The sequence below is a fragment of the Sebastes fasciatus genome, chromosome 1, assembly GCF_043250625.1.
Source record: "Sebastes fasciatus isolate fSebFas1 chromosome 1, fSebFas1.pri, whole genome shotgun sequence".
Lineage (NCBI taxonomy): Eukaryota > Metazoa > Chordata > Actinopteri > Perciformes > Sebastidae > Sebastes > Sebastes fasciatus.
Genome location: NC_133795.1, coordinates 40,561,984 through 40,585,420, shown reverse-complemented (window position 1 = coordinate 40,585,420; position 23,437 = coordinate 40,561,984). Strand labels below are relative to the sequence as shown.

At 37.9% G+C, this 23,437-nt stretch overlaps 1 protein-coding gene and 3 long non-coding RNA genes across 6 annotated transcripts; 3 read left to right on the top strand and 1 right to left on the bottom strand.

Moving 5' to 3' along the window:
- The first annotated feature begins 1,570 nt into the window (after nt 1-1,570).
- LOC141778024 (uncharacterized) lies at nt 1,571-5,652 on the top strand. Of its 3 annotated transcripts, none has more exons than XR_012596004.1 (4): nt 1,571-3,409; nt 3,569-4,320; nt 4,480-4,544; nt 4,958-5,652. It is a non-coding gene; the product is annotated as an uncharacterized LOC141778024 (long non-coding RNA). The 3 variants fall into 3 exon arrangements; XR_012596003.1 differs by lacking the exon at nt 4,958-5,652 and having other exon boundaries at nt 3,569-3,633; nt 4,047-4,320; nt 4,480-4,950; XR_012596002.1 differs by lacking the exon at nt 4,958-5,652 and having other exon boundaries at nt 4,480-4,950.
- Nucleotides 5,653-5,748: 96 nt separating this feature from the next.
- LOC141775737 (uncharacterized) lies at nt 5,749-11,403 on the top strand. Its single transcript, XR_012595669.1, has 3 exons — nt 5,749-7,069; nt 9,028-9,799; nt 11,283-11,403. It is a non-coding gene; the product is annotated as an uncharacterized LOC141775737 (long non-coding RNA).
- LOC141775744 (uncharacterized) lies at nt 11,243-12,556 on the bottom strand. Its single transcript, XR_012595670.1, has 2 exons — nt 12,298-12,556; nt 11,243-11,841 (listed from the first exon to the last, which is right to left on the bottom strand). It is a non-coding gene; the product is annotated as an uncharacterized LOC141775744 (long non-coding RNA).
- A 463-nt stretch (nt 12,557-13,019) lies between these two features.
- arfrp1 (ADP-ribosylation factor related protein 1) lies at nt 13,020-21,256 on the top strand. The gene is made up of 7 exons (XM_074649317.1): nt 13,020-13,384; nt 14,445-14,532; nt 15,024-15,106; nt 15,995-16,076; nt 16,365-16,435; nt 17,742-17,842; nt 20,396-21,256. The coding sequence occupies exons 1-7, from the start codon at nt 13,292-13,294 to the stop codon at nt 20,481-20,483; spliced, it is 606 nt and encodes a 201-aa protein (XP_074505418.1). The 5' UTR covers nt 13,020-13,291; the 3' UTR covers nt 20,484-21,256.
- Nucleotides 21,257-23,437: the final 2,181 nt, after the last annotated feature.

Here is a 23,437-nt window from a genome sequence, read left to right as displayed (position 1 = left end):
TAATAGTCTTTAAAAAAAAAAGAAAATGACAAAGTTCAGGTTTCAGAATAGTACAGGTGATTTTGCTTTGTGTTTGCTAAGTGTGCAGTGAGTAAAGCTCCTGGTTTACTATGAAAGAAAAGATGGTATGAGAATGTCAACATTTAAAGCTGAACAGGGTACGCACATCCAAAGAACTTCAACAGGTGCTGGATCGACAAATACAAGAATCAAACAAAGCATCCAAATTGTATTAAAAGTTCCCAGCAAGTTTAACAGTGCAATGCTTCTATTTAACAGAGATCTTTGTCAGGCATTTTAGAGCCATTTGTACAATGGAGAAATAACTGGATAATTGATGATGTGTTTTATTTGCTTAAGATAAGTAGCTCTGTAGTTTCATTGCAGTGTGCTCAATCAGGACCAATTATGACTGCAGCCAGCCCCGTCTTCTGATTGGGTAAAAGCTAAATTGTGCTGCATGTGCTCATAAAATGATTCAGTTGAAGCTATGGAGCCTTGAGAAAACACTAGTCTTTTGTTCTTGCTTGTTCACTGCTTATGTTTTTGATATTTTGTTACTATCTTTTTTGTATTTGAAGACTTGAGAAAGATTTTCAGTAAACAGTTGAAACGAAGAACATGGACTACGGAGTTTTATTGAAACACGCGTCAACTACATGCTTGGACTCTATAGCTTAAGTGGGCATTTTCAAGAAGTAGACGGAGCCACACTTAGAAAGCATTGTCAAAAACCTTTTAAAGCTGCCAATCAGGCTCAATGAGGCAAATAAGTCTGTGATAGATGATAGAATAAACATGATGCAGTGCTCTCTAGAGTGGCCTTAACACTGAGAAAACATGATGCAGTGCATAGGCTTCCCTACATGCTAGAAAACTTTCTGCGTGCTGGTGCCCCACCATGTGCAGCTGGCAGCAGTTTTTTAATTTATTTTATTTTTTGTAGAAGGGAAAGCATTGTAAAAAGGATGGTAAAAGCGAGTCTAATGATCAAATTGTGAAAATGTGCATTTTGAATGTAGGACCCTTTAAAATACATATCGTCCAGCGCCCCCCAATGTTCTCTCGTTATCTGAACGTCGTTGAGAAATGCCAAACTAAACTAGATCCTGTTCTCTTATGTGCTCCTTCTGTAAAACAGAATCTGAATTCATATCTCACTTATTCTATGAATGCGCATTCTCTCTAGAGTTCTGGGTCGAAGTCTCCCAAACGGTTTATACAAACTGTAATATATTAACACCAATATTGGAGGACATGGTTTTGTTTTTGAAATGTAATACAACATTTTATCTTATCAACAATGCTATAAAGCTTTTGTGTCTTGTTAGTAAATAGCATATACATAAAGCTAGAGTGCTTCAAACAACCCCAAATTTCCACTTATTTTGTGTTGAATTGCAATATCTCTTTGACTCTGTCTCCAAGATCACTACAAACAAAAAAGCTATTTTGAATCACAATTGATAATCTCTACTCAGTTGGATATTTGTAACATACAAATTAAAAAGTATTAATCTGTATCTGTTTTTAACTTTAAAAAAAATGATTGTCATAAAATATTTGATCATTGTATCTCCCATGCCATGTAAATATGTGTTGGATGCAACTAGCATTGCTCAACACACAGCTTCACAACGTACACAAGACACTGCTGCACAGCAACTCTGCCACTTTTCTGGACATTTAAATTTAGTTTTCCATACGTCATTTTGAATATTCATACATATCCTTTTATGTATTACAGTGATGTCATCGTCCTTTGATGTGATGTCATCGTCCTTTGATGTGATGTGATCGTCCTTTGATGTTGTCACACATTCTGGAACATTAGGCTAGTTTGGGTAGACACTTGAAGCGTGCTGCTACAATATACTCACAATTGACATCTCTACTCAGTTGGATATTTGTAACATACATATTTGTTTCTTCAAAATAATGCTTCTTTTCAAGAATATGGCTGGTATTAATCTGTATTTTTTTTTTACTTTAAAAACTAATTATTGTCATGAAGTACTTGATCATTGTATCTCCCATGCCAGGTAAATAAGAGTTGGATGCAACTCGCATTGCTCAACACACAGCTTCACAATGTACACCAGACACTGCTGCACAGCAACACTGCCACTTTTCTGGACATTTAAATTTAGCTTTCCATACGTCATTTTGAATATTCATACATATCCTTTTATGTATTACAGTGATGTCATCGTCCTTTGATGTGATGTCATCGTCCTTTGATGTGAAGACATCGTCCTTTGATGTTTTTACACATTCTGGAACATTAGGCTAGTTTGGGTAGACATTTGAAGCGTGCTGCTAAAATACACTCATAGTTGACAATCTCTACTCAGTTGGATATTTGTAACATACATATTTTTCTCTTCAAAATAATGCTTCTTTTCAAGAATATGGATGGTATTAATCTGTATTTTTTTGTAACTTTAAAAAAAAAATTATTGTCATAAAATACTTGATCATTGTATCTCCAATGCCAGGTAAATATGAGTTGGATGCGACATGCATTGCTCAACACACAGCTTCACAATGTACACCAGACACCGTTGCACAGCAACACTGCCACTTTTCTGGACATTTAAATTTAGTTTTCCATACGTCATTTTGAATATTCATACATATCCTTTTATGTATTACAGTGATGTCATCGTCCTTTAATGTGATGTCATCGTCCTTTGATGTGATGTGATCGTCCTTTGATGTTGTCACACATTCTGGAACATTAGGCTAGTTTGGGTAGACACATTGAAGCGTGCTGCTACAATACACTCACAGTTGACAATCTCTACTCAGTTGGATATTTGTAACATACATATTTTTTTCTTCAAAATAATGCTTCTTTTCAAGAATATGGATGGTATTAATCTGTATTGGTTTTTAACTTTTAAAAAAATTATTGTCATAAAATACTTGATCATTGTATCTCCCATGCCAGGTGAATACGAGTTGGATGCAACTCGCATTGCTCAACACACAGCTTCACAATGTACACCAGACACTGCTGCACAGCAACACTGCCACTTTTCTGGATATCTAAATTTAGTTTTCCATACGTCATTTTGAATATTCATACATGTCTTTTCATGTATTACAGTGATGTCATCGTCCTTTGATGAGATGTCATCGTCCTTTGATGTGATGTGATCGTCCTTTGATGTTGTCACACATTCTGGAACATTAGGCTAGTTTGGGTAGACACATTGAAGCGTGCTGCTACAATACACTCACAGTTGACAATCTCTACTCAGTTGGATATTTGTAACATACATATTTTTTTCTTCAAAATAATGCTTCTTTTCAAGAATATGGATGGTATTAATCTGTATTTGTTTTTAACTTTAAAAACAAATTATTGTCATGAAATACTTGATCATTGAATCTTCCATGCCAGGTAAATATGAGTTGGATGCAACTCGCATTGCTCAACAAACAGCTTCACAACGTACACCAGACACTGCTGCACAGCAACACTGTCACTTTTCTGGACATTTAAATTTAGTTTTCCATATATCATTTCGAATATTCATACATATCCTTTTATGTATTACAGTGATGTCATTGTCCTCTGATGTGATGTCATCGTCCTTTGATGTGATGTCATCGTCCTTTGATGTTGTCACACATTCTGGAACATTAGGCTAGTTTGGGTAGACACATTGAAGCGTGCTGCTACAATACACTCACAGTTGACAATCTCTACTCAGTTGGATATTTGTAACATACATATTTTTTTCTTCAAAATAATGCTACTTTTCAAGAATATGGATGGTATTAATCTGTATTGGTTTTTAACTTTTAAAAAAATTATTGTCATAAAATACTTGATCATTGTATCTCCCATGCCAGGTGAATACGAGTTGGATGCAACTCGCATTGCTCAACACACAGCTTCACAATGTACACCAGACACTGCTGCACAGCAACACTGCCACTTTTCTGGATATCTAAATTTAGTTTTCCATACGTCATTTTGAATATTCATACATGTCTTTTCATGTATTACAGTGATGTCATCGTCCTTTGATGAGATGTCATCGTCCTTTGATGTGATGTGATCGTCCTTTGATGTTGTCACACATTCTGGAACATTAGGCTAGTTTGGGTAGACACATTGAAGCGTGCTGCTACAATACACTCACAGTTGACAATCTCTACTCAGTTGGATATTTGTAACATACATATTTTTTTCTTCAAAATAATGCTTCTTTTCAAGAATATGGATGGTATTAATCTGTATTTGTTTTTAACTTTAAAAACAAATTATTGTCATGAAATACTTGATCATTGAATCTTCCATGCCAGGTAAATATGAGTTGGATGCAACTCGCATTGCTCAACAAACAGCTTCACAACGTACACCAGACACTGCTGCACAGCAACACTGTCACTTTTCTGGACATTTAAATTTAGTTTTCCATATATCATTTCGAATATTCATACATATCCTTTTATGTATTACAGTGATGTCATCGTCCTCTGATGTGATGTCATCGTCCTTTGATGTGATGTCATCGTCCTTTGATGTTGTCACACATTCTGGAACATTAGGCTAGTTTGGGTAGACACATTGAAGCGTGCTGCTACAATACACTCACAGTTGACAATCTCTACTCAGTTGGATATTTGTAACATACATATTTTTTTCTTCAAAATAATGCTTCTTTTCAAGAATATGGATGGTATTAATCTGTATTGGTTTTTAACTTTAAAAAAAATTATTGTCATAAAATACTTGATCATTGTATCTCCCATGCCAGGTTAATACGAGTTGGATGCAACTCGCATTGCTCAACACACAGCTTCACAATGTACACCAGACACTGCTGCACAGCAACACTGCCACTTTTCTGGATATTTAAATTTAGTTTTCCATACGTCATTTTGAATATTCATACATGTCTTTTCAAGTATTACAGTGATGTCATTGTCCTTTGATGAGATGTCATCGTCCTTTGATGTGATGACATCATCCTTTGATGTTTTCACACATTCTGGAACATTAGGCTAGTTTGGGGAGACATTTGAAGCGTGCTGCTAAAATACACTCACAGTTGACAATCTCTACTCAGTTGGATATTTGTAACATACATATTTTTTTCTTCAAAATAATGCTTCTTTTCAAGAATATGGCTGGTATTAATCTGTATTTGTTTTTAACTTTAAAAACAAATTATTGTCATGAAATACTTGATCATTGCATCTTCCATGCCAGATAAATATGAGTTGGATGCAACTCGCATTGCTCAACAAACAGCTTCACAACGTACACCAGACACTGCTGCACAGCAACACTGCCACTTTTCTGGAAATTTCAATTTAGTTTTCCATACGTCATTTTGAATATTCATACATATCCTTTTATGTATTACAGTGATGTCATCGTCATTTGATGTGATGTCTTCGTCCTTTGATGTGATGTCATCGTCCTTTGATGTGATGTCATCGTACTTTGATGTGATGTTATAGTCCATTGATGTTGTCACACATTCTGGAACATTAGGCTAGTTTGGGTAGACACTTGAAGCGTGCTGCTACAATATACTCACAATTGACATCTCTACTCAGTTGGATATTTGTAACATACATATTTTTTTCTTCAAAATAATGCTTCTTTTCAAGAATATGGATGGTATTAATCTGTATTTGTTTTTAATTTAAAAAAAATTATTGTCATAAGATACTATATCATTGTATCTCCAATCATCAGGTAAATATGAGTTTGATGCAACTCGCATTGCTCAACACACAGCTTCACAACCTACACCAGACACTGCTGCACAGCAACACTGCCACTTTTCTGGACATTTAAATTTAGTTTTCCATACGTCATTTTGAATATTCATACATGTCTTTTAATGTATTACAGTGATGACATCGTCCTTTGATGAGATGTCATCGTCCTTTGATGTGATGACATCGTCCTTTGATGTTTTTACACATTCTGGAACATTAGGCTAGTTTGGGTAGACATTTGAAGCGTGTTGCTAAAATACACTCACAGTTGACAATCTCTACTCAGTTGGATGTTTGTAACATACATATTTTCTTCTTCAAAATAATGCTTCTTTTCAAGAGTATGGCTGGTATTAATCTGTATTTGTTTTTAACTTTAAAAAAAAATTATTGTAATAAAATACTTGATCATTGTATCTCCAATGCCAGGTAAATATGATTTGGATGCGACACGCATTAGTCAACACACACCTTCACAACGTACACCAGACATTGCTCCACAGCAACACTGCCACTTTTCTGGACATTTAAATTTAGTTTTCCATACGTCATTTTGAATATTCATACATATCCTTTTACGTATTACAGTGATGTCATCGTCCTTTGATGTGATGTGATTGTCCTTTGATGTTGTCACACATTCTGGAACATTAGGCTAGTTTGGGTAGACACATTGAAGCGTGCTGCTACAATACACTCACAGTTGACAATCTCTACTCAGTTGGATATTTGTAACATACATATTTTTTTCTTCAAAATAATGCTTCTTTTCAAGAATATGGATGGTATTAATCTGTATTTGTTTTTAACTTTAAAAACAAATTATTGTCATGAAATACTTGATCATTGCATCTTCCATGCCAGGTAAATATGAGTTGGATGCAACTCGCATTGCTCAACAAACAGCTTCACAACGTACACCAGACACTGCTGCACAGCAACACTGCCACTTTTCTGGACATTTAAATTTAGTTTTCCATACGTTTTTTCGAATATTCATACATATCCTTTTATGTATTACAGTGATGTCATCGTCTTTGATGTGATGTCATCGTCCTTTGATGTGATGTGATCGTCCTTTGAATTTGTCACACATTCTGGAACATTAGGCTAGTTTAGGTAGACACTTGAAGCGTGCTGCTACAATACACTCACAGTTCACAATCTCTACTCAGTTGGATATTTGTAACATACATATTTTTTTCTTCAAAATAATGCTTCTTTTCAAGAATATGGCTGCTATTAATCTGTATTTGTTTTTAACTTTAAAAACAAATTATTGTCATGAAATACTTGATCATTGTATCTTCCATGCCAGGTAAATATGAGTTGGATGCAACTCGCATTGCTCAACACACAGCTTCACAACGTACATCAGACACTACTGCACAATGATCTGCCATTTTTCTGGACATTTAAATTTAGTTTTCCATACGTCATTTTGAATATTCATACATATCCTTTTATGTATTACAGTGATGGCATCATCCTTTGATGTGATGACTTCGTCCTTTGATGTGATGTCATCGTCCTTTGATGTGATGTCATCGTCCTTTGATGTTTTCACACATTCTGGAACATTAGGCTAGTTTGGGTAGACACATTGAAGCGTGCTGCTACAATACACTCACAGTTGACAATCTCTACTCAGTTGGATATTTCTAACATACATATTTTTTTCTTCAAAATAATGCTTCTTTTAGAGAATATGGATGGTATTAATCTGTATTGGTTTTTAACTTTAAAAAAAATTATTGTCATGAAATACTTGATCATTGTATCTCCAATGCCAGGTAAATATGAGTTGGATGCAACTCACATTGGTCAACACACAGCTTCACAACGTACATCAGACACTGCTGCACAGCGATCTGCCACTTTTCTGGACATTTAAATTTAGTTTTCCATACGTCATTTTGAATATTCATACATATCCCTTTATGTATTACAGTGATGTCATCGTCCTTTGATGTGATGTGATCGTCCTATAATGTTGTCACACATTCTGGAACATTAGGCTAGTTTGGGTAGACACTTGAAGCGTGCTGCTACAATACACTCACAGTTGACATTCTCTACTCAGTTGGATATTTGTAACATACATATTTTTTTCTTCAAAATAATGCTTCTTTTCAAGAATATGGCTGTTATTGATCTGTATTTCTTTATAACTTTAAAAAAAATTATTGTCATAAGATACTTGATCATTGTATCTCCCATGCCAGGTAAATATGAGTTGGATGCAACTCGCATTGGTCAACACACACCTTCACAACATACATCAGACACTGCTGCACAGCAACACTGCCACTTTTCTGGATATTTAAATTTAGTTTTCCATACGTCATTTTGAATATTCATACATGTCTTTTCATGTATTACAGTGATGTCATCGTCCTTTGATGAGATGTCATCGTCCTTTGATGTGATGACATCGTCCTTTGATGTTTTCACACATTCTGGAACATTAGGCTAGTTTGGGTAGACACTTGAAGCGTGCTGCTACAATACACTCACAGTTGACAATCTCTACTCAGTTGGATATTTGTAACATACATATTTCTTTCTTCAAAATAATGCTTCTTTTCAAGAATATGGATGGTATTAATCTGTATTGGTTTTTAACTTTAAAAAAAAAAATTATTGTCATGAAATACTTGATCATTGTATCTTCCATGCCAGGTAAATACGAGTTGGATGCAACTCGCATTGCTCAACACACAGCTTCACAATATACACCAGACACTGCTGCACAGCAACACTGCCACTTTTCTGGACATTTAAATTTAGTTTTCCATACATCATTTTGAATATTCATACATATGCTTTTACGTATTACAGTGATGTCATCGTCCTTTGATGTGATGTCATCGTCCTTTGATGTTTTCACACATTCTGGAACATTAGGCTAGTTTGGATAGACACATTGAAGAATGCTGCCACAATACACTCACAGTTGACATCTCTACTCAGTTGGATATTTGTAACATACATATTTCTTTCTTCAAAATAATGCTTCTTTTCAAGAATATGGATGGTATTAATCTATATTGGTTTTTAACTTTAAAAAAAAAATTATTGTCATTAAATACTTTATCATTGTATCTCCCATGCCAGGTTAATATGAGTTGGATGCAACTCGCATTGCTCAACACACAGCTTCACAACGTACACCAGACACTGCTGCACAGCAACACTGCCACTTTTCTGGACATTTAAATTTAGTTTTCCATATATCATTTCGAATATTCATACATATCCTTTTATGTATTACAGTGATGTCATCGTCCTCTGATGTGATGTCTTCGTCCTTTGATGTGATGTCATCGTCCTTTGAGATGATGACATCGTCCTTTGATGTTTTCACACATTCTGGAACATTAGGCTAGTTCGGGTAGACATTTGAATCGTGCTGCTAAAATACACTCACAGTTGACAATATCTACTCAGTTGGATATTTGTAACATACATATTTTTTTCTTCAAAATAATGCTTCTTTTCAAGAATATGGATGGTATTAATCTGTATTGGTTTTTATTTTAAAAACTAATTATTGTCATGAAGTACTTGATCATTGTATCTCCCATGCCAGGTTAATACGAGTTGGATGCAACTCGCATTGCTCAACACACATCTTCACAATGTACAGCAGACACTACTGCACAGCAACACTGCCACTATTCTGGACATTTAAATTTAGTTTTCCATACGTCATTTTGAATATTCATACATGTCTTTTAATGTATTACAGTGATGACATCGTCCTTTGATGTGATGGCATCGTCCTTTGATGTGATGTCATCGTCCTTTGATGTTTTCACACATTCTGGAACATTAGGCTAGTTTGGATAGACACATTGAAGCGTGCTGCCACAATACACTCACAGTTGACATCTCTACTCAGTTGGATATTTGTAACATACATATTTTTTTTCTACAAAATAATGCTTCTTTTCAAGAATATGGCTGGTATTAATCTGTATTTGTTTTTAACTTTAAAAAAAAATGATTATCATAACATACTTGATCATTGTATCTCCCATGCCAGGTAAATACGAGTTGGTTGCAACTCGCATTGCTCAACACACAGCTTCACAATATACACCAGACACTGCTGCACAGCAACACTGCCACTTTTCTGGACATTTAAATTTAGTTTTCCATACATCATTTTGAATATTCATACATATGCTTTTACGTATTACAGTGATGTCATCGTCCTTTGATGTGATGTCATCGTCCTTTGATGTGATGTGATCGTCCTTTGATGTTGTCACACATTCTGGAACATTAGGCTAGTTTGGGTAGACACTTGAAGCGTGCTGCTTCAATACACTCACAGTTGACAATCTCTACTCAGTTGGATATTTGTAACATACATATTTTTTTCTTCAAAATAATGCTTCTTTTCAAGAATATGGCTGGTATTAATCTTTATTTTTTTTTTTACTTTAAAAACTAATTATTGTCATAAAATACTTGATCATTGTATCTCCAATGCCAGGTAAATATGAGTTGGATGCAACTCACATTGGTCAACACACAGCTTCACAATGTACATCAGACACTGCTGCACAGCGATCTGCCACTTTTCTGGACATTTAAATTTAGTTTTCCATACATCATTTTGAATATTCATACATGTATTTTCATGTATTACAGTGATGTCATCGTCCTTTGATGAGATGTCATCGTCCTTTGATGTGATGTCATCGTCCTTTGATGTTTTCTCACATTCTGGAACATTAGGCTAGTTTGGGTAGACACTTGAAGCGTGCTGCTACAATACACTCACAGTTGACAATCTCTACTCAGTTGGATATTTGTAACATACATATTTTTTTCTTCAAAATAATGCTTCTTTTCAAGAATATGGCTGGTATTAATCTATATTTTTTTTTTACTTTAAAAACTAATTATTGTCATGAAGTACTTGATCATTGTATCTCCCATGCCAGGTAAATACGAGTTGGATGCAACTCGCATTGCTCAACACACAGCTTCACAATGTACACCAGACACTGCTGCACAGCAACACTGCCACTTTTCTGGACATTTAAATTTAGTTTTCCACACATCATTTTGAATATTCATACATATCCTTTTATGTATAACAGTGATGGCATCGTCCTTTGATGTTTTCACACATTCTGGAACATTAGGCTAGTTTGGATAAACACATTGAAGCGTGCTGCCACAATACACTCACAGTTGACAATCTCTACTCAGTTGGATATTTGTAACATACATATTTTTTTCTTCAAAATAATGCTTCTTTTCAAGAATTTGGCTGGTATTAATCCGTATTTTTTTTTAACTTTAAAAACAAATTATTGTCATGAAATACTTCATCATTGTATCTTCCTTGCCAGGTAAATATGAGTTGGATGCAACTCGCATTGCTCAACACACAGCTTCACAACGTACACCAGACACTGCTGCACAGCAACACTGCCACTTTTCTGGACATTTAAATTTAGTTTTCCATATATCATTTCGAATATTCATACATATCCTTTTATGTATTACAGTGATGTCATCGTCCTCTGATGTGATGTCTTCGTCCTTTGATGTGATGTCATCGTCCTTTGATGTGATGTCATCGTCCTTTGATGTTTTCACACATTCTGGAACATTAGGCTAGTTTGGATAGACACATTGAAGCGTGTTACTACAATACAGTCACAGTTGACATCTCTACTCAGTTGGATATTTGTAACATACATATTTTTTTCTACAAAATAATGCTTCTTTTCAAGAATATGGCTGGTATTAACCTGTATTTGTTTTTAACTTTAAAAAAAAATGATTATCATAACATACTTGATCATTGTATCTCCCATGCCAGGTAAATATGATTTGGATGCAACTTGCATTGCTCAACACACAGCTTCACATCGTCCACCAGACACTGCTGCATAGCAACACTGCGACTTTTCTGGACATTTAAATTTAGTTTTCCATACGTCATTTTGAATATTCATACATATCCTTTTATGTATTACGGTGATGTTATCGTCCTTTGATGTGATGTCATCGTCCATTGATGTTGTCACACATTCTGGAACATTAGGCTAGTTTGGGTAGACACTTGAAGCGTTCTGCTACAATAAAAACACAGTTGACAATCTCTACTCAGTTGGATATTTGTAACATACATATTTTTTTCTTCAAAATAATGCTTCTTTTCAAGGATATGGCTGGTATTAATCTGTATTTGTTTTTAACTTTAAAAAAAAATTATTGCCACAACATACTTGATCATTGTATCTCCCATGCCTGGTAAATATGAGTTGGCTGCAACTCGAATTGCTCAACACACAGCTTCACAACGTACACCAGACACTGCTGCACAGCAACACTGCCACTTTTCTGGACATTTAAATTTAGTTTTCCATACGTCATTTTGAATATTCATACATATCCTTTAATGTATTGCAGTGATGTCATCGTCCTTTGATGTGATGTCATCGTCCTTTGAAGTGATGTCATCGTCCTTTTATGTGTTCACACATTCTGGAACTTTAGGCTAGTTTGGGTAGACACCTGAAGCGTGCTGCTACAATACACTCACAGTTGACAATCTCTACTCAGTTGGATATTTGTAACATACATATTTTTTTCTTCAAAATAATGCTTCTTTTCAAGAATATGGTTGGTATTTTTACTTAAAAAAAAATGATTATCATAACATACTTGATCATTGTATCTCCCATGCCAGGTAAATATGAGTTGGATGCAACTCGCATTGCTCAACACACAGCTTCACAACGTACACCATCCCAAGTATACAAAAAAATATCATGTAAAGAAAATATTAATAAATGAACTATACAAATTGAAAACATCTAGTCATTTCCCTTTTACTAAATGTCATTCTGTCGCTTATTTTTATTCATTATATGTTTTTATTTTAATTTAATTTCATGTTATTTTATTTGATCTCTTTTCTGTCTTTATTCTCATGTTGTCATATATTGATGATTAATAAGTTACGATGTAAAAACCTAATTTTCTAGTTCCATGTAAAGTGTATTGTTGAAAGAATTCAATTAAAACAAAAACAATAGATCCTGTTCTACATACTCCGGTATGATAGGAGGCAGTATGCACTGAAGTTAGTGCAAAAAAACGCAAAGAAGAAGAAAAAATACCGAAATGCTTTTTGGGAAATTGAGTTTTATTTGAATGTACAGACTGTTAACGGAAAGGGTCTAACGAGTCACCGTGTACTTCATTTCCCACAATTCCTATATCCATACTTCCTGTCTGTTAGATTACACGCAGCTTCCGGTAGCGTCACACAGCTGTTAGTGAGCTCCAGAGGAGGAAAATAGCGACAAACGACGACTTTTACCTACTTATTAGACGCATCTACGATTGTTGGTCACTTTATTGATTTACTAACGTTGATAATAATGAAGCCAGAGTGGCGCTTGGCGCTTTGTTTGGCCTCGTATGTAGGCTAAACTGTTATATCGAGCTAACATTAACACGACTAGTTAACAAGGACTCGTGTTGTTTACATCTTACCCCCACCATGTATACTCTGTTATCTGGGTTGTATAAGTACATGTTCCAGAAGGACGAGTACTGTGTTCTCATCCTGGGACTGGACAACGCCGGCAAAACGGTGAGTTACATTATAATGTGGATTTATTACAACAGGGTTCATCCACACTGACAGTAGACAGTAGCATCGGTGGTGTTATTGTCTGTCTTCTGCTTTCATCCCGATGAGGCTTTGTCGTCTGTCAGTCTTTCTTTAAAGGTCCCATATCGTGCTCATCTTCAGGTTCATACTTGTATTTTGTGTTTCTAATAGAACATGTTTACATGCTGTAATGTTAAAAAAAAAACTTTATTTAACTCATACTGTCTGTCTGAATATACCTGTATTTACCCTCTGTCTGAAACGCTCCGTTTTAGCGCATTTTGACGGAATGGCAACAGAATTGTGTTGCTAGGCAACAGTTTGGGTCCATGTTTACTTCCTGTCAGCTGATGTTATTTACATCCACTGCAACAGGAAATAAACTGGGACACATTTAGAAAGTTTACATTTAAAACTGAGATGGTCTAAATATTGTAGATTTGTGACATCACAAATAGACAGAAATCCTGACGGCTTGTTTCAAAAGCTCAGTTTCTGAATACGGGCTGTGTGCATTTCTCTGTGGATTAAGCGTTTTGATACTTTCACAGTATTTATATAGCACTGCTTTATAATATAAAAGACATGAAAATGTCACTTTTTACAATATGGGATCTTTAATATCCTCAAACTGTACAGTGGATTTACTTCACATTTCATATCTTTATAGACAGTGTCGTCCTGAACTGGATTACAGTGGGATTTTCAGCAAACATCCTAAGGAAAAGCTTTCATGAGAATTTCACCAATATTGTACATTAGAATTCATATTTTATTTGAATTAATATTCAAATTTTATATATTTTGACATCCCAAAATGGGGGATTCTCATAACCGTAATATTGTTTGAAATGTGAGAATTCATTGCTGTTTCAGTGAGAATCACTTATGTCCTTTTTTGGCCATTCCCAGCACCGGTACCATCATTGCATGAATTGCCCTGGTCACCTACTGATGAATGTGTATTTATGCCATGTCAGCCTACTGAATATAAATGTGTCTAGTTGTCTGTTCATTTCACTGTCGTCTCTCTTCGCAGACCTTTCTGGAACAAACCAAAACCAAGTTCAGTAAGAACTATAAGGGAATGAATTTATCAAAGATCACAACCACGGTGGGCCTGAACAGTAAGTGGATGTTCCAGTATTTAGTCTCCAGTTGTGCTCGTCCATGAAGAGTAATGGGCTTGTTACTCCAAACAGTGACTACCTTGGTTGGATCACTTTTCTGTTCCACCTTTACAGTTGATAATGTGCTCCTCTCTTCTCAAATCAAAGTAGCAGGGGGCCATTTGAGCACCTGGTCAGCTGAGTGCGCAAATGACCTTTCTGGGCCAAAGTCAATTGAATTATGATACTTAAAGGGGGTTATTTTCAATGGCTAACTGCACTGATTCATTCACATTTGCTACAATAGGCATGACTAGGGAACATCACCATATTATTGCGTAGCTGCTTCCTGAACAACTTAACTCAATCCAGCTCTTTTTCATTCCACTTCACCTCTTCACTCTGTGATCACCCGATACTGCTCGTCTTACAATTTACAGCGGGTGCTCGATTCCTCCTGCTGCTCTACAGTATAACATTTCTTATTAATGTCTCACTTTCCTTCACAGTTGGTACAATCGATGTGGGCAAGGCTCGTCTAATGTTCTGGGATCTGGGGGGTCAGGACGAGCTCCAGTCTTTGTGGGACAAAGTGAGTTAAGAATTAAACCTCCTCATGTCTGGGCTGAAGACTCTCTGTATGTCTTCACCAGAGTGGAAGAATGTACTCTTAAGACAGAATTGCTTTATTATGCAAATATGTGCATGTATTTTTAAACACCCTGTTCTACCTTTTTACAGTATAACCGCGCAAACCCCGATCACACCGAAGGCATTATGTCCAGCAATCAGTTTTTTGTCAAAAAGAAAACTAGAAATATGTTGAAACTCAGATGACTTTCCTACGACGTATCAATGAATATGAATATTGTCGTTTACATGCAGCCTGCATACTCGGATTAAATTTGGCTGTGTTTGACGGGTTGATACCCTAAAATGTCGTTTATCACGTCAAAATATGGAGAAGAAAAAAAATGGTACAGCTGTCATTTTGCGTCTTTGCATCAAAATAGGATTTAAAAAAAAGTTTTCCACCGGTAGCGGACTTCTTGGACTGTGCGAACACAGCTTCCCTCTTTCATTCCTTCAACCACCTTTCTTGAAAAGGTCGGCGTTTGGATATACTTATTCCAAGTCTTTCATAATGTTTATAAGGAAGTGTGTTTCTCCCTCCGAGCAGAAATGTGGGCTTTTCTTTTGGCCATGCATCTCTGCAGACTGTCGGCTAGTCGGTTTGTTTACAACGCGCAGAGCTGACCGTATACACCGACTGGCTGTACTGCAAGCTGAACGCTACTAAAACCAGAATAATATCTGCACATCCCTCATGTCTGAATCTCAAAATGCTCCATCCGGAATAAAGCCCAACTCAGGATATCCAAAAAGAATATGCTATATCAAATATCAAATTTGGAATTCGCCTTGGTTATTTGAGCCCAGGAGCCTGCTCTAATATGTATTCTTCATGTTTTATATTTAGTACTACGCTGAGTCCCATGGAGTCATCTATGTGATCGATTCAACTGATGAAGAGCGCCTGTCAGAATCAAAGGAGGCCTTCGGTGAGTGACATTCCTCTGTTATTTTCCAGACTAGTGCAGCGCCCGTTGAAAACATGCCCGTTCAGAACGGCCTGATTTCTCGGCCTGTGGTGCTGCTTCTTGCAGCGTTCTCTAGAACCGCTCATACATCACACATCCAAGCCGCACGTGTGGTTTGTTTACAAATAACAGTGAGAGAAAAAGTGGGCGGTGTGGGAGTCAACACTTGACGTGGTAACATGAAATGCTGTATTGTGTGTTATGTTTGCTAATTGATGAATCAATAATGTGTCTGTCTGTCTCCTCCAGAGAAAATGATCAGCAGCGAGACGTTAGAAGGCGTCCCGCTCCTCGTGCTGGCCAACAAGCAGGATGTACCGGTACTGTGTGATCTTTTTTAACTTCCTAGAGAGACCATGTTCAGGTTAATGCAGATTTCTTTCTCTATGTTTTGACCCTGCATCCACACTAAGCCAGCCGTTTTATTCATAACTTATTTGAGTCATATATCAAGAAAAAAATGCCAAACATTCTCTGGTTCCAGCCTCTCAGTTGTTGTATATCATTGTTAATTTAAGTTGGGGCTCGATCTGAGTTAGGGATGTCAGGAGAACTGATACTTCGGTACCAAGTCGATGCCAAAATTCAAAAAACGTGACGGTACTCGTTTTCTACCGTACCGAAGGTACTGTACGATGCCTGAAGGGGCCAAAATTAACACCCGCCAAGCGCCAAATGCGGCTGCTTCTGTCCTCTGCTCTCTCTGTCGGAGTTTGACACATACACACACACACACACACACACACACAAACACACACACACACACACACACACACACACACACACACACACACACACACACACAACAGCGCCATGCAGCAGCGAGATCCAAAGATGCAGAGATCCTTTATGTTCGAGAAGAGGATTCACTCGTGGGGGAAAAAAACTGAACTGAACTGAATAAACTGAATTTCTATTTTTTGTTGCTTATTGCTAAATCTCTGAAAAGTGATGTTTTCTTTTGTTTTTTTGATTGAACTCTGGACTCTTTATTTCCGGTGAATTTTATTGGGACTTGCATTTGATTTCTTACACTTAACTCCCCAGATCCACTTTGTTTGAACCAATCCAACAGCATCCAATCAGGTTTCAGGAGAAAACCATGAAGAACTAACGTTATGTTACTGAGCACCAGTTGGATCCGGTTACTCTGCTGTTAAAATGACGTTACATTTGATGAAGAGTGCATATGGCTTGTTTAGGGCTCGAGACCTGAGTTGGGACTTGAGTCTCAGACTTGAGACTTACTTGTGACTTGCAAAACAATGACTTGGTCCCACCTCTGGTAGCCTTTACCAAGTGAAATGTCACCATGTCAGTGAATTTAAACAACTGCTTGCAATCTGAGGATATATATAGACACATGTACACATTACACGGGATTTATTGTTTTTATTTTTATTTTTTTTACTGTGGTATCGAATTTGGTACCGAGAATCGTGGAAATTCACTGGTATTGGTATCGACTACTAGATTTCTGGTATCGTGACATCCCTAGTCTGAGTCACCCTTAGTAAGATTAAAAACAAAAACTGTATTAGAGATAATGATTGGCATGGCCTTGTGGTTTTTAACAGTTTTGTCTTTGCAGCCTTCAGTCATGTCTTGTTTCTGCTCTGTTCTCAGGACTGTTTGTCAGTGTCGGACATTAAAACAGCCTTCAGCGACTCTGCCCCCAAGATCGGCAAGAGAGATTGTTTAGTCCAGCCTTGTACTGCCCTGACAGGGTAAGACTGCTACTGTGTTGAATGAACTTTCCCCTCCCTCAGTTCTACTTCCATATGCTACGTCTGTTCACAGCTAACATTACTATGTAAGTCACATTACACTGGTGGCAAAATCTTCACAGACATATTTTTTGTAGGCACAACCCAGAAGTTAGAGTTCACACAGGTTCCCTCGACAAATTGGGATTGTTCCACTGGATTTAGCATTATTGCAGAAAATAAGCTCTGTGGCAAACAGATATTTATGATACTTACATGTTTTGTCAATCAAAGGGACTGTTTGTAACTTCTTACACGTATAAATCATTGCTGGTCGGTGTCCCATGCGCGCTCGCGTGTGGCTACGCTGTTCAGACTCAGACTCCAACACAAACTACACGGAAGCACCAAAACCGCAAAGTTCTATCTAGTGAAGCCCGTCTTGCAAAACAGTGTTGGCCACGGTCGGAGGACGCGGGGGAGACCGTAGCTTTGGTCTCCAGGGCCGAAGTCTCTGCTGTACTCTGCTCCTCTACCTGCCTGCCTTCACTCACACACCGCGCTCGTTCTCGCTCTTTCGCTCCACCTCCCACGTGCATGCGCGCACACTCCACACTGCAGAAGAGTTAGTTTAGCTCTGAGAATATCTAGTGATCTAGTGGATGTTTGTGCAGAAATAACTGCTGCAGCTCCTCCAGACCAACAGAGGTTTCCCGTGTCTTGTGAAGTAACGGGGCTCCGCAGAGAGTAATGTTATCGTCTCCGACAAAAGCTCCGGTGTCTCCCCTGTTCCCTCCGGCCGCGGTCGAGAGGCTGAGGCAGGAAAAGCGAAAACTAGGATCAGCATTGATTCATGGAGAGACCTTCGTCTGGTCAGCTAACATTACTGCCAAGCAGCTGAAATATAGAGTGATATTGTGCTTTTAGTTGACGTGTGTCGTCTCACTATTTTGAGCGTTCATGTCTATGTAGAGCGAGCACAAGCGCGAGCAACAGGACGCTGACTTTCGTTGACTTAACGGCCACAGGTGTCGCTGTTAACAAGACATTTCTGATTCTTACAAACAGTCCCTTTAAAGATAATCTCCATGAATGAACGCCAATGTATGATTTTTGAAGTGTGAATGCAATCAGCAGAAGTAAAAAGCTAACGTTGGGCTATAAACGAACTACATCACGGTCAGACGAGGCGGCATGATGACGTTTAGTAGCCTCTGATGTGATTCTGATTTACTGACATGTTTTATATCGTTGAACAAAACGTTAAAATGTCTTCAGCTCGTGTTAACCGCAGACCTTATTTCAGGCATCTCACTAAAAACCCATTGACGTCCAGACGAGGGAACAGGAAGTGCTAAAATGTCAACTAATTTCAGGGTTGTAGGACTCATTCCTGTACCACTTCTATGGTCACATCCTTAGTTGGCTAATGTTAACAAAAACGCTAGCTAACGTAAAAAAAAAAGATTTGGAAGAAGACGGATAGATCGGTTGCTGACCTATTTTTTAGATGACTTGAATTTATCAAGGGGTGGGACTTACGAGATGTCAGAGTCAGTTATGAGATGGTGAGCCAAAACATTTGACTTGACTTGTGATGTTAGAACTTAGATATCAGAATACAAGTATTTTAAGCTCCCAGTAAAGTCACTAAACTCTAACAGACATGCAATATTGTAGAGATATATATAATATAATTATTCAACATGGCTTGAAATGACACAGCAAATGCCCTTTATTGTTTTCGTTTGTTCAGCTTTATGGTCTATTTGACTCTAAATGGGACCATAATTTACTAAATGGTAATCACGCTGTATTGAAAAAGACTTGAAACTAGCGATCGAGACCATAAACTCAATCTTTTTGCAACCACAGGGGTCGCCCTCTGATGGCCATTAGAAAGAATGCAAGTTTAAAGGTCCCATATTGTAAAAAGTGAGATTTTCATGTCTTTTATATCATAAAGCAGGTTTAAGTGCTTTATAAATACTGTGAAAGTATCAAAACACTCAATCCATGTAGAAATACACACAGCCCGTATTCAGAAACTGTGCGCTTGAAACAAGCCGTTAGGATTTCTGTACATTTGTGATGTCACAAATCTACAACATTTAGACAATTTCTACAGTTTTAAACGTAAACATTCTAAATGTGTCCCAGTTTATTTCCTGGTTGCAGTGGATGTGAATGACATCAGCTGACAGGATGTAAACATGGACCCAAGCTGTTTCCTAGCAACGCAATTTTCTATGCCATTCCGTTGAAATGCGCTAAAATGGAGCGTTTCTGATAGAGGGTGTATACAGGTATATTCAGACAGACGGCATGAGAAAAATAATGTGTCGTTTGAACATTAAAGCATGTAAACATGTTCTAGTAAAAAACCCAAAATACAAGCACAATATGTCCCCTTTAAGGCACTTCTGCATTGGCTTCACTTTTCAGTACTGGAGGTTGTTGCCTGTTAAAAATGCTCTTCCAGCTCGATCCAAGGGGTTGTGTTCCCTTTTTAATGTTCTTGGTCAGAAGAAATTAGAAAAGGCAGCACTACATGACTTCTTTGTTTCGATACAGGGATGGAGTGAACGAAGGCATCGACTGGATGGTGAAGTGCGTGGTCAGAAACATTCACAGGCCACCCAGACAGAAGGACATCACGTAAGACGTCACCAGCAACTCTTTACACTTAAGTTTGGACTTTTTCTCCTTGAGGACATTCCATGTAAACCCTGGAGTCGATAACTCTCCTCTCCTCCTCGTGTTTGCTGTGACTTTGAACAGTTTGGATATCTGCTTTTTTAAGAGTTCGTTACCAAACAAGTCATCACAGCATTTTTTTATTTTATCACCGGGCATAATTTCAGGTGTGCTTCGACTGGACTCTGTTTCACTTGTTACACTTTTTTGAAGCGGTGTTATGATTTCTGTTGCTTCATGTGTGAGCAGTCTGACTGACACCCGGCACTGTGATCACAAGAGCATCAGTTCTCGCATGAAATATACCAAACTGTGATAGGGTGGTTCTCTGTTTGTTCACAGTATCAGATTGACCATTTTTTTGAACAAATTTGTGGAAACAGTTTCTCTATTTTATCCTTATATCCTTTGACTTCTGTAAGACATTCGTAGTTAGATCAAAATGGAAACTTTTGTTTTTGATTGACTTCTGGAAGTGTTAATGTTCATAATTTGGCGGCAGCGACACTACAGGCTGGGTAACTGGACACCATATCTGTAAAAAAACAAACGCACAAAGTGTGCTGAACACACTGAGAAATCTCGCTGACCTCTGCTGAATCACTTTATACCAGTAGTGTAACTTGGGATGTATGAAGTGGTTAAAAAAACAACAACAACGAAGGTGACGTCCTCTGTCAGTCTCATATATGGTAGATGATGATGATGATAATAAATTTCTGATTTCAAGAAACAAAATCTGTGATGTTTCAATTTGACGTTGTTGTGGAAATTGTCTGTAAAACTTTCAACACATATTGAAACTAGAATGGCACCCAGAGAGCGCAGACCTCCGCTAAGCTGCCTGAGTACGATTGCCCCCCCCCCTCTCCTTTTCAGCATGCGCCATCATCCACGTGTATTTTTGTTTATGTTGAGATCAGCTGTACGTAGCGGAGCATTGTAAAACACTTCATTCAAACTGGACAGAAACAAAATAAAACTCACCTAAACCGTCGTTGTTACTCTTTCCAACAATCACCAAGTGTGCTTTGGTCCAACTCAACTCTAATTTCACCGAGTTTAATGTGAAAAAAACACAGAATCTACAGTCGACGTCCCCTCCTGCTCTCTCTCTGTCTCTCTCTCTGAAGGAAAGAGGCGGGGTCATGCGTCATCAACGCGTCATCAGTTACGCTGCGCATTTGTAATAACCAGAGGTCTTAATGTTGTGGCTGATCGGAATCCTTAGAAAAATTCCTGAATCCGGATCGCCACTAAAATCTAATGGATTGTTCACTGAGCCACACCCCACCCCTCAAAACAATTTAATTCAAATCCATCTCAGACTTTTGGAGTAATCCTGCTAACAGACAAACAAACAAAGAAACAAACCAACGCCGGTGAAAACATAACCTCCTTCAAGACCCTTGGCCTTGGCGGAGGTAATAAGCACAAAACACTTTAGGTTTTAAAACAAAACAGTTATATTGGAATTACAATAGGAGAGAGCACAAACCACATCCTAAGACTCAGAAAGGGGTGTCTCAGAAAGTTTTTATAGCACTCCGAGGAGAAACCACATGAAGCTGATGCAGAAGTTCAGTCAGAAAGATTCTCATTCAGTCTGAGTCTACACATTCATTCACAAATATCTCTCTGTGTCTCTCTCTCGGGTTCCTACTCTTATCAGTGGATTATGGGCATTTCACTCTTAGTAACCAACCAGATCTTCCCACGATCTCCCTAAGCCAATCACATAGTTGCTGTCAAAAGTTTAAAACTGTTCTCCTCTCTGCTGCTGTCAGTTGTCATTACAGCGCAAACCGATGTGAATGGGGAAAAAAATATCCTTCCCATGTTTAGCATCCTGTTGTTGGTCATCAAGTCCGATGTCGGATTCCGACTTCGGTCGTCTTCTGAAAGAGCCAGACCTCGGAACAAATGCTCCAAGATCCAAGTTTCCCAGCTCAGCGAGCTGGCGATGCAAGTTGCAATCCTGCCGAGCAGTCCCCACGCCCAGGTCTCAACTCATCAGCCATAGTTGATCCGACCCCGCAGCGCCTGCTCCCTGGTGTAAAATGGCCAAGAAATCAGGCCCTTCCCAAGCTCCTCAGCCGAAGACAAGGAACACATCTGCTCCATCCATACCACAGTATCGATCTGCTCCATCCCTATCACTCACACATACACCTGTTGGTCCTAATTCCCTCTGAGTGGTGTTAAATCATTACAGGTTCTTGTGCTGGGATCTATGATTAATCAACATTATTATAACTGCCATAATTCAGCCGGTATGACTCGATCAACAAGAGAGAAAAAACTCTGGACTGTACTGGATGGAGTCATGCAGATCTTTAAAGGGTGTGGGAGGATAGAGATACTCTTATACACTATCTCAGCGTGTCTTCAGAGTGACTGTTCATCATTCCAGCCGATAACATTGACTCACTTACAAGTGACTTATTCCTGAGTCATACTCCTCATGACCTTTGACCCCTGAGCCCTTCCCTGCAAACCCTCTTTACTGTCACCACACACTCCTCCTCCACAAACTCCATCCTGCTTTCTCTCAAACCACGACGAGCTTCACCATCCTCTGATGTCATCTTCTGGTTGTACAGTGTGATCTGCAGCTTTGTAGGCTGAATGATGAAGATAAAACATCTGATACTATCACTAATTATTATTATTAAATGATAAGTCTGGTGATACATTTTCCTTTGATGACAAAATCAGTAACATTCAATCAGATTTTAACAATGCTGCGGTTTCCTCCGATCCATCTGTCTACTGTCCTACTCAGCTGCCTGCTGCTGCTGGATTTTAATCATCACATTACATTGGTCTCTAGGTGCAGACGGCAGTAAGACGAGTGGTCAGGGACCGTCTACAAAGTGCAACGCCAAAAAGATAAAAATGTTCAATAACTTCAGTATT

Coding starts and splice junctions, on each gene's coding strand:
- arfrp1 (XM_074649317.1), top strand. CDS start 13,292: ATGTATACTCTGTTATCTGGGTTGTATAAGTACATGTTCCAGAAGGAC. Junction 15,107..15,994: donor TCCAGTCTTTGTGGGACAAA/GTGAGTTAAGAA, acceptor TTTTATATTTAG/TACTACGCTGAGTCCCATGG. Junction 16,077..16,364: donor AGAATCAAAGGAGGCCTTCG/GTGAGTGACATT, acceptor TGTCTCCTCCAG/AGAAAATGATCAGCAGCGAG.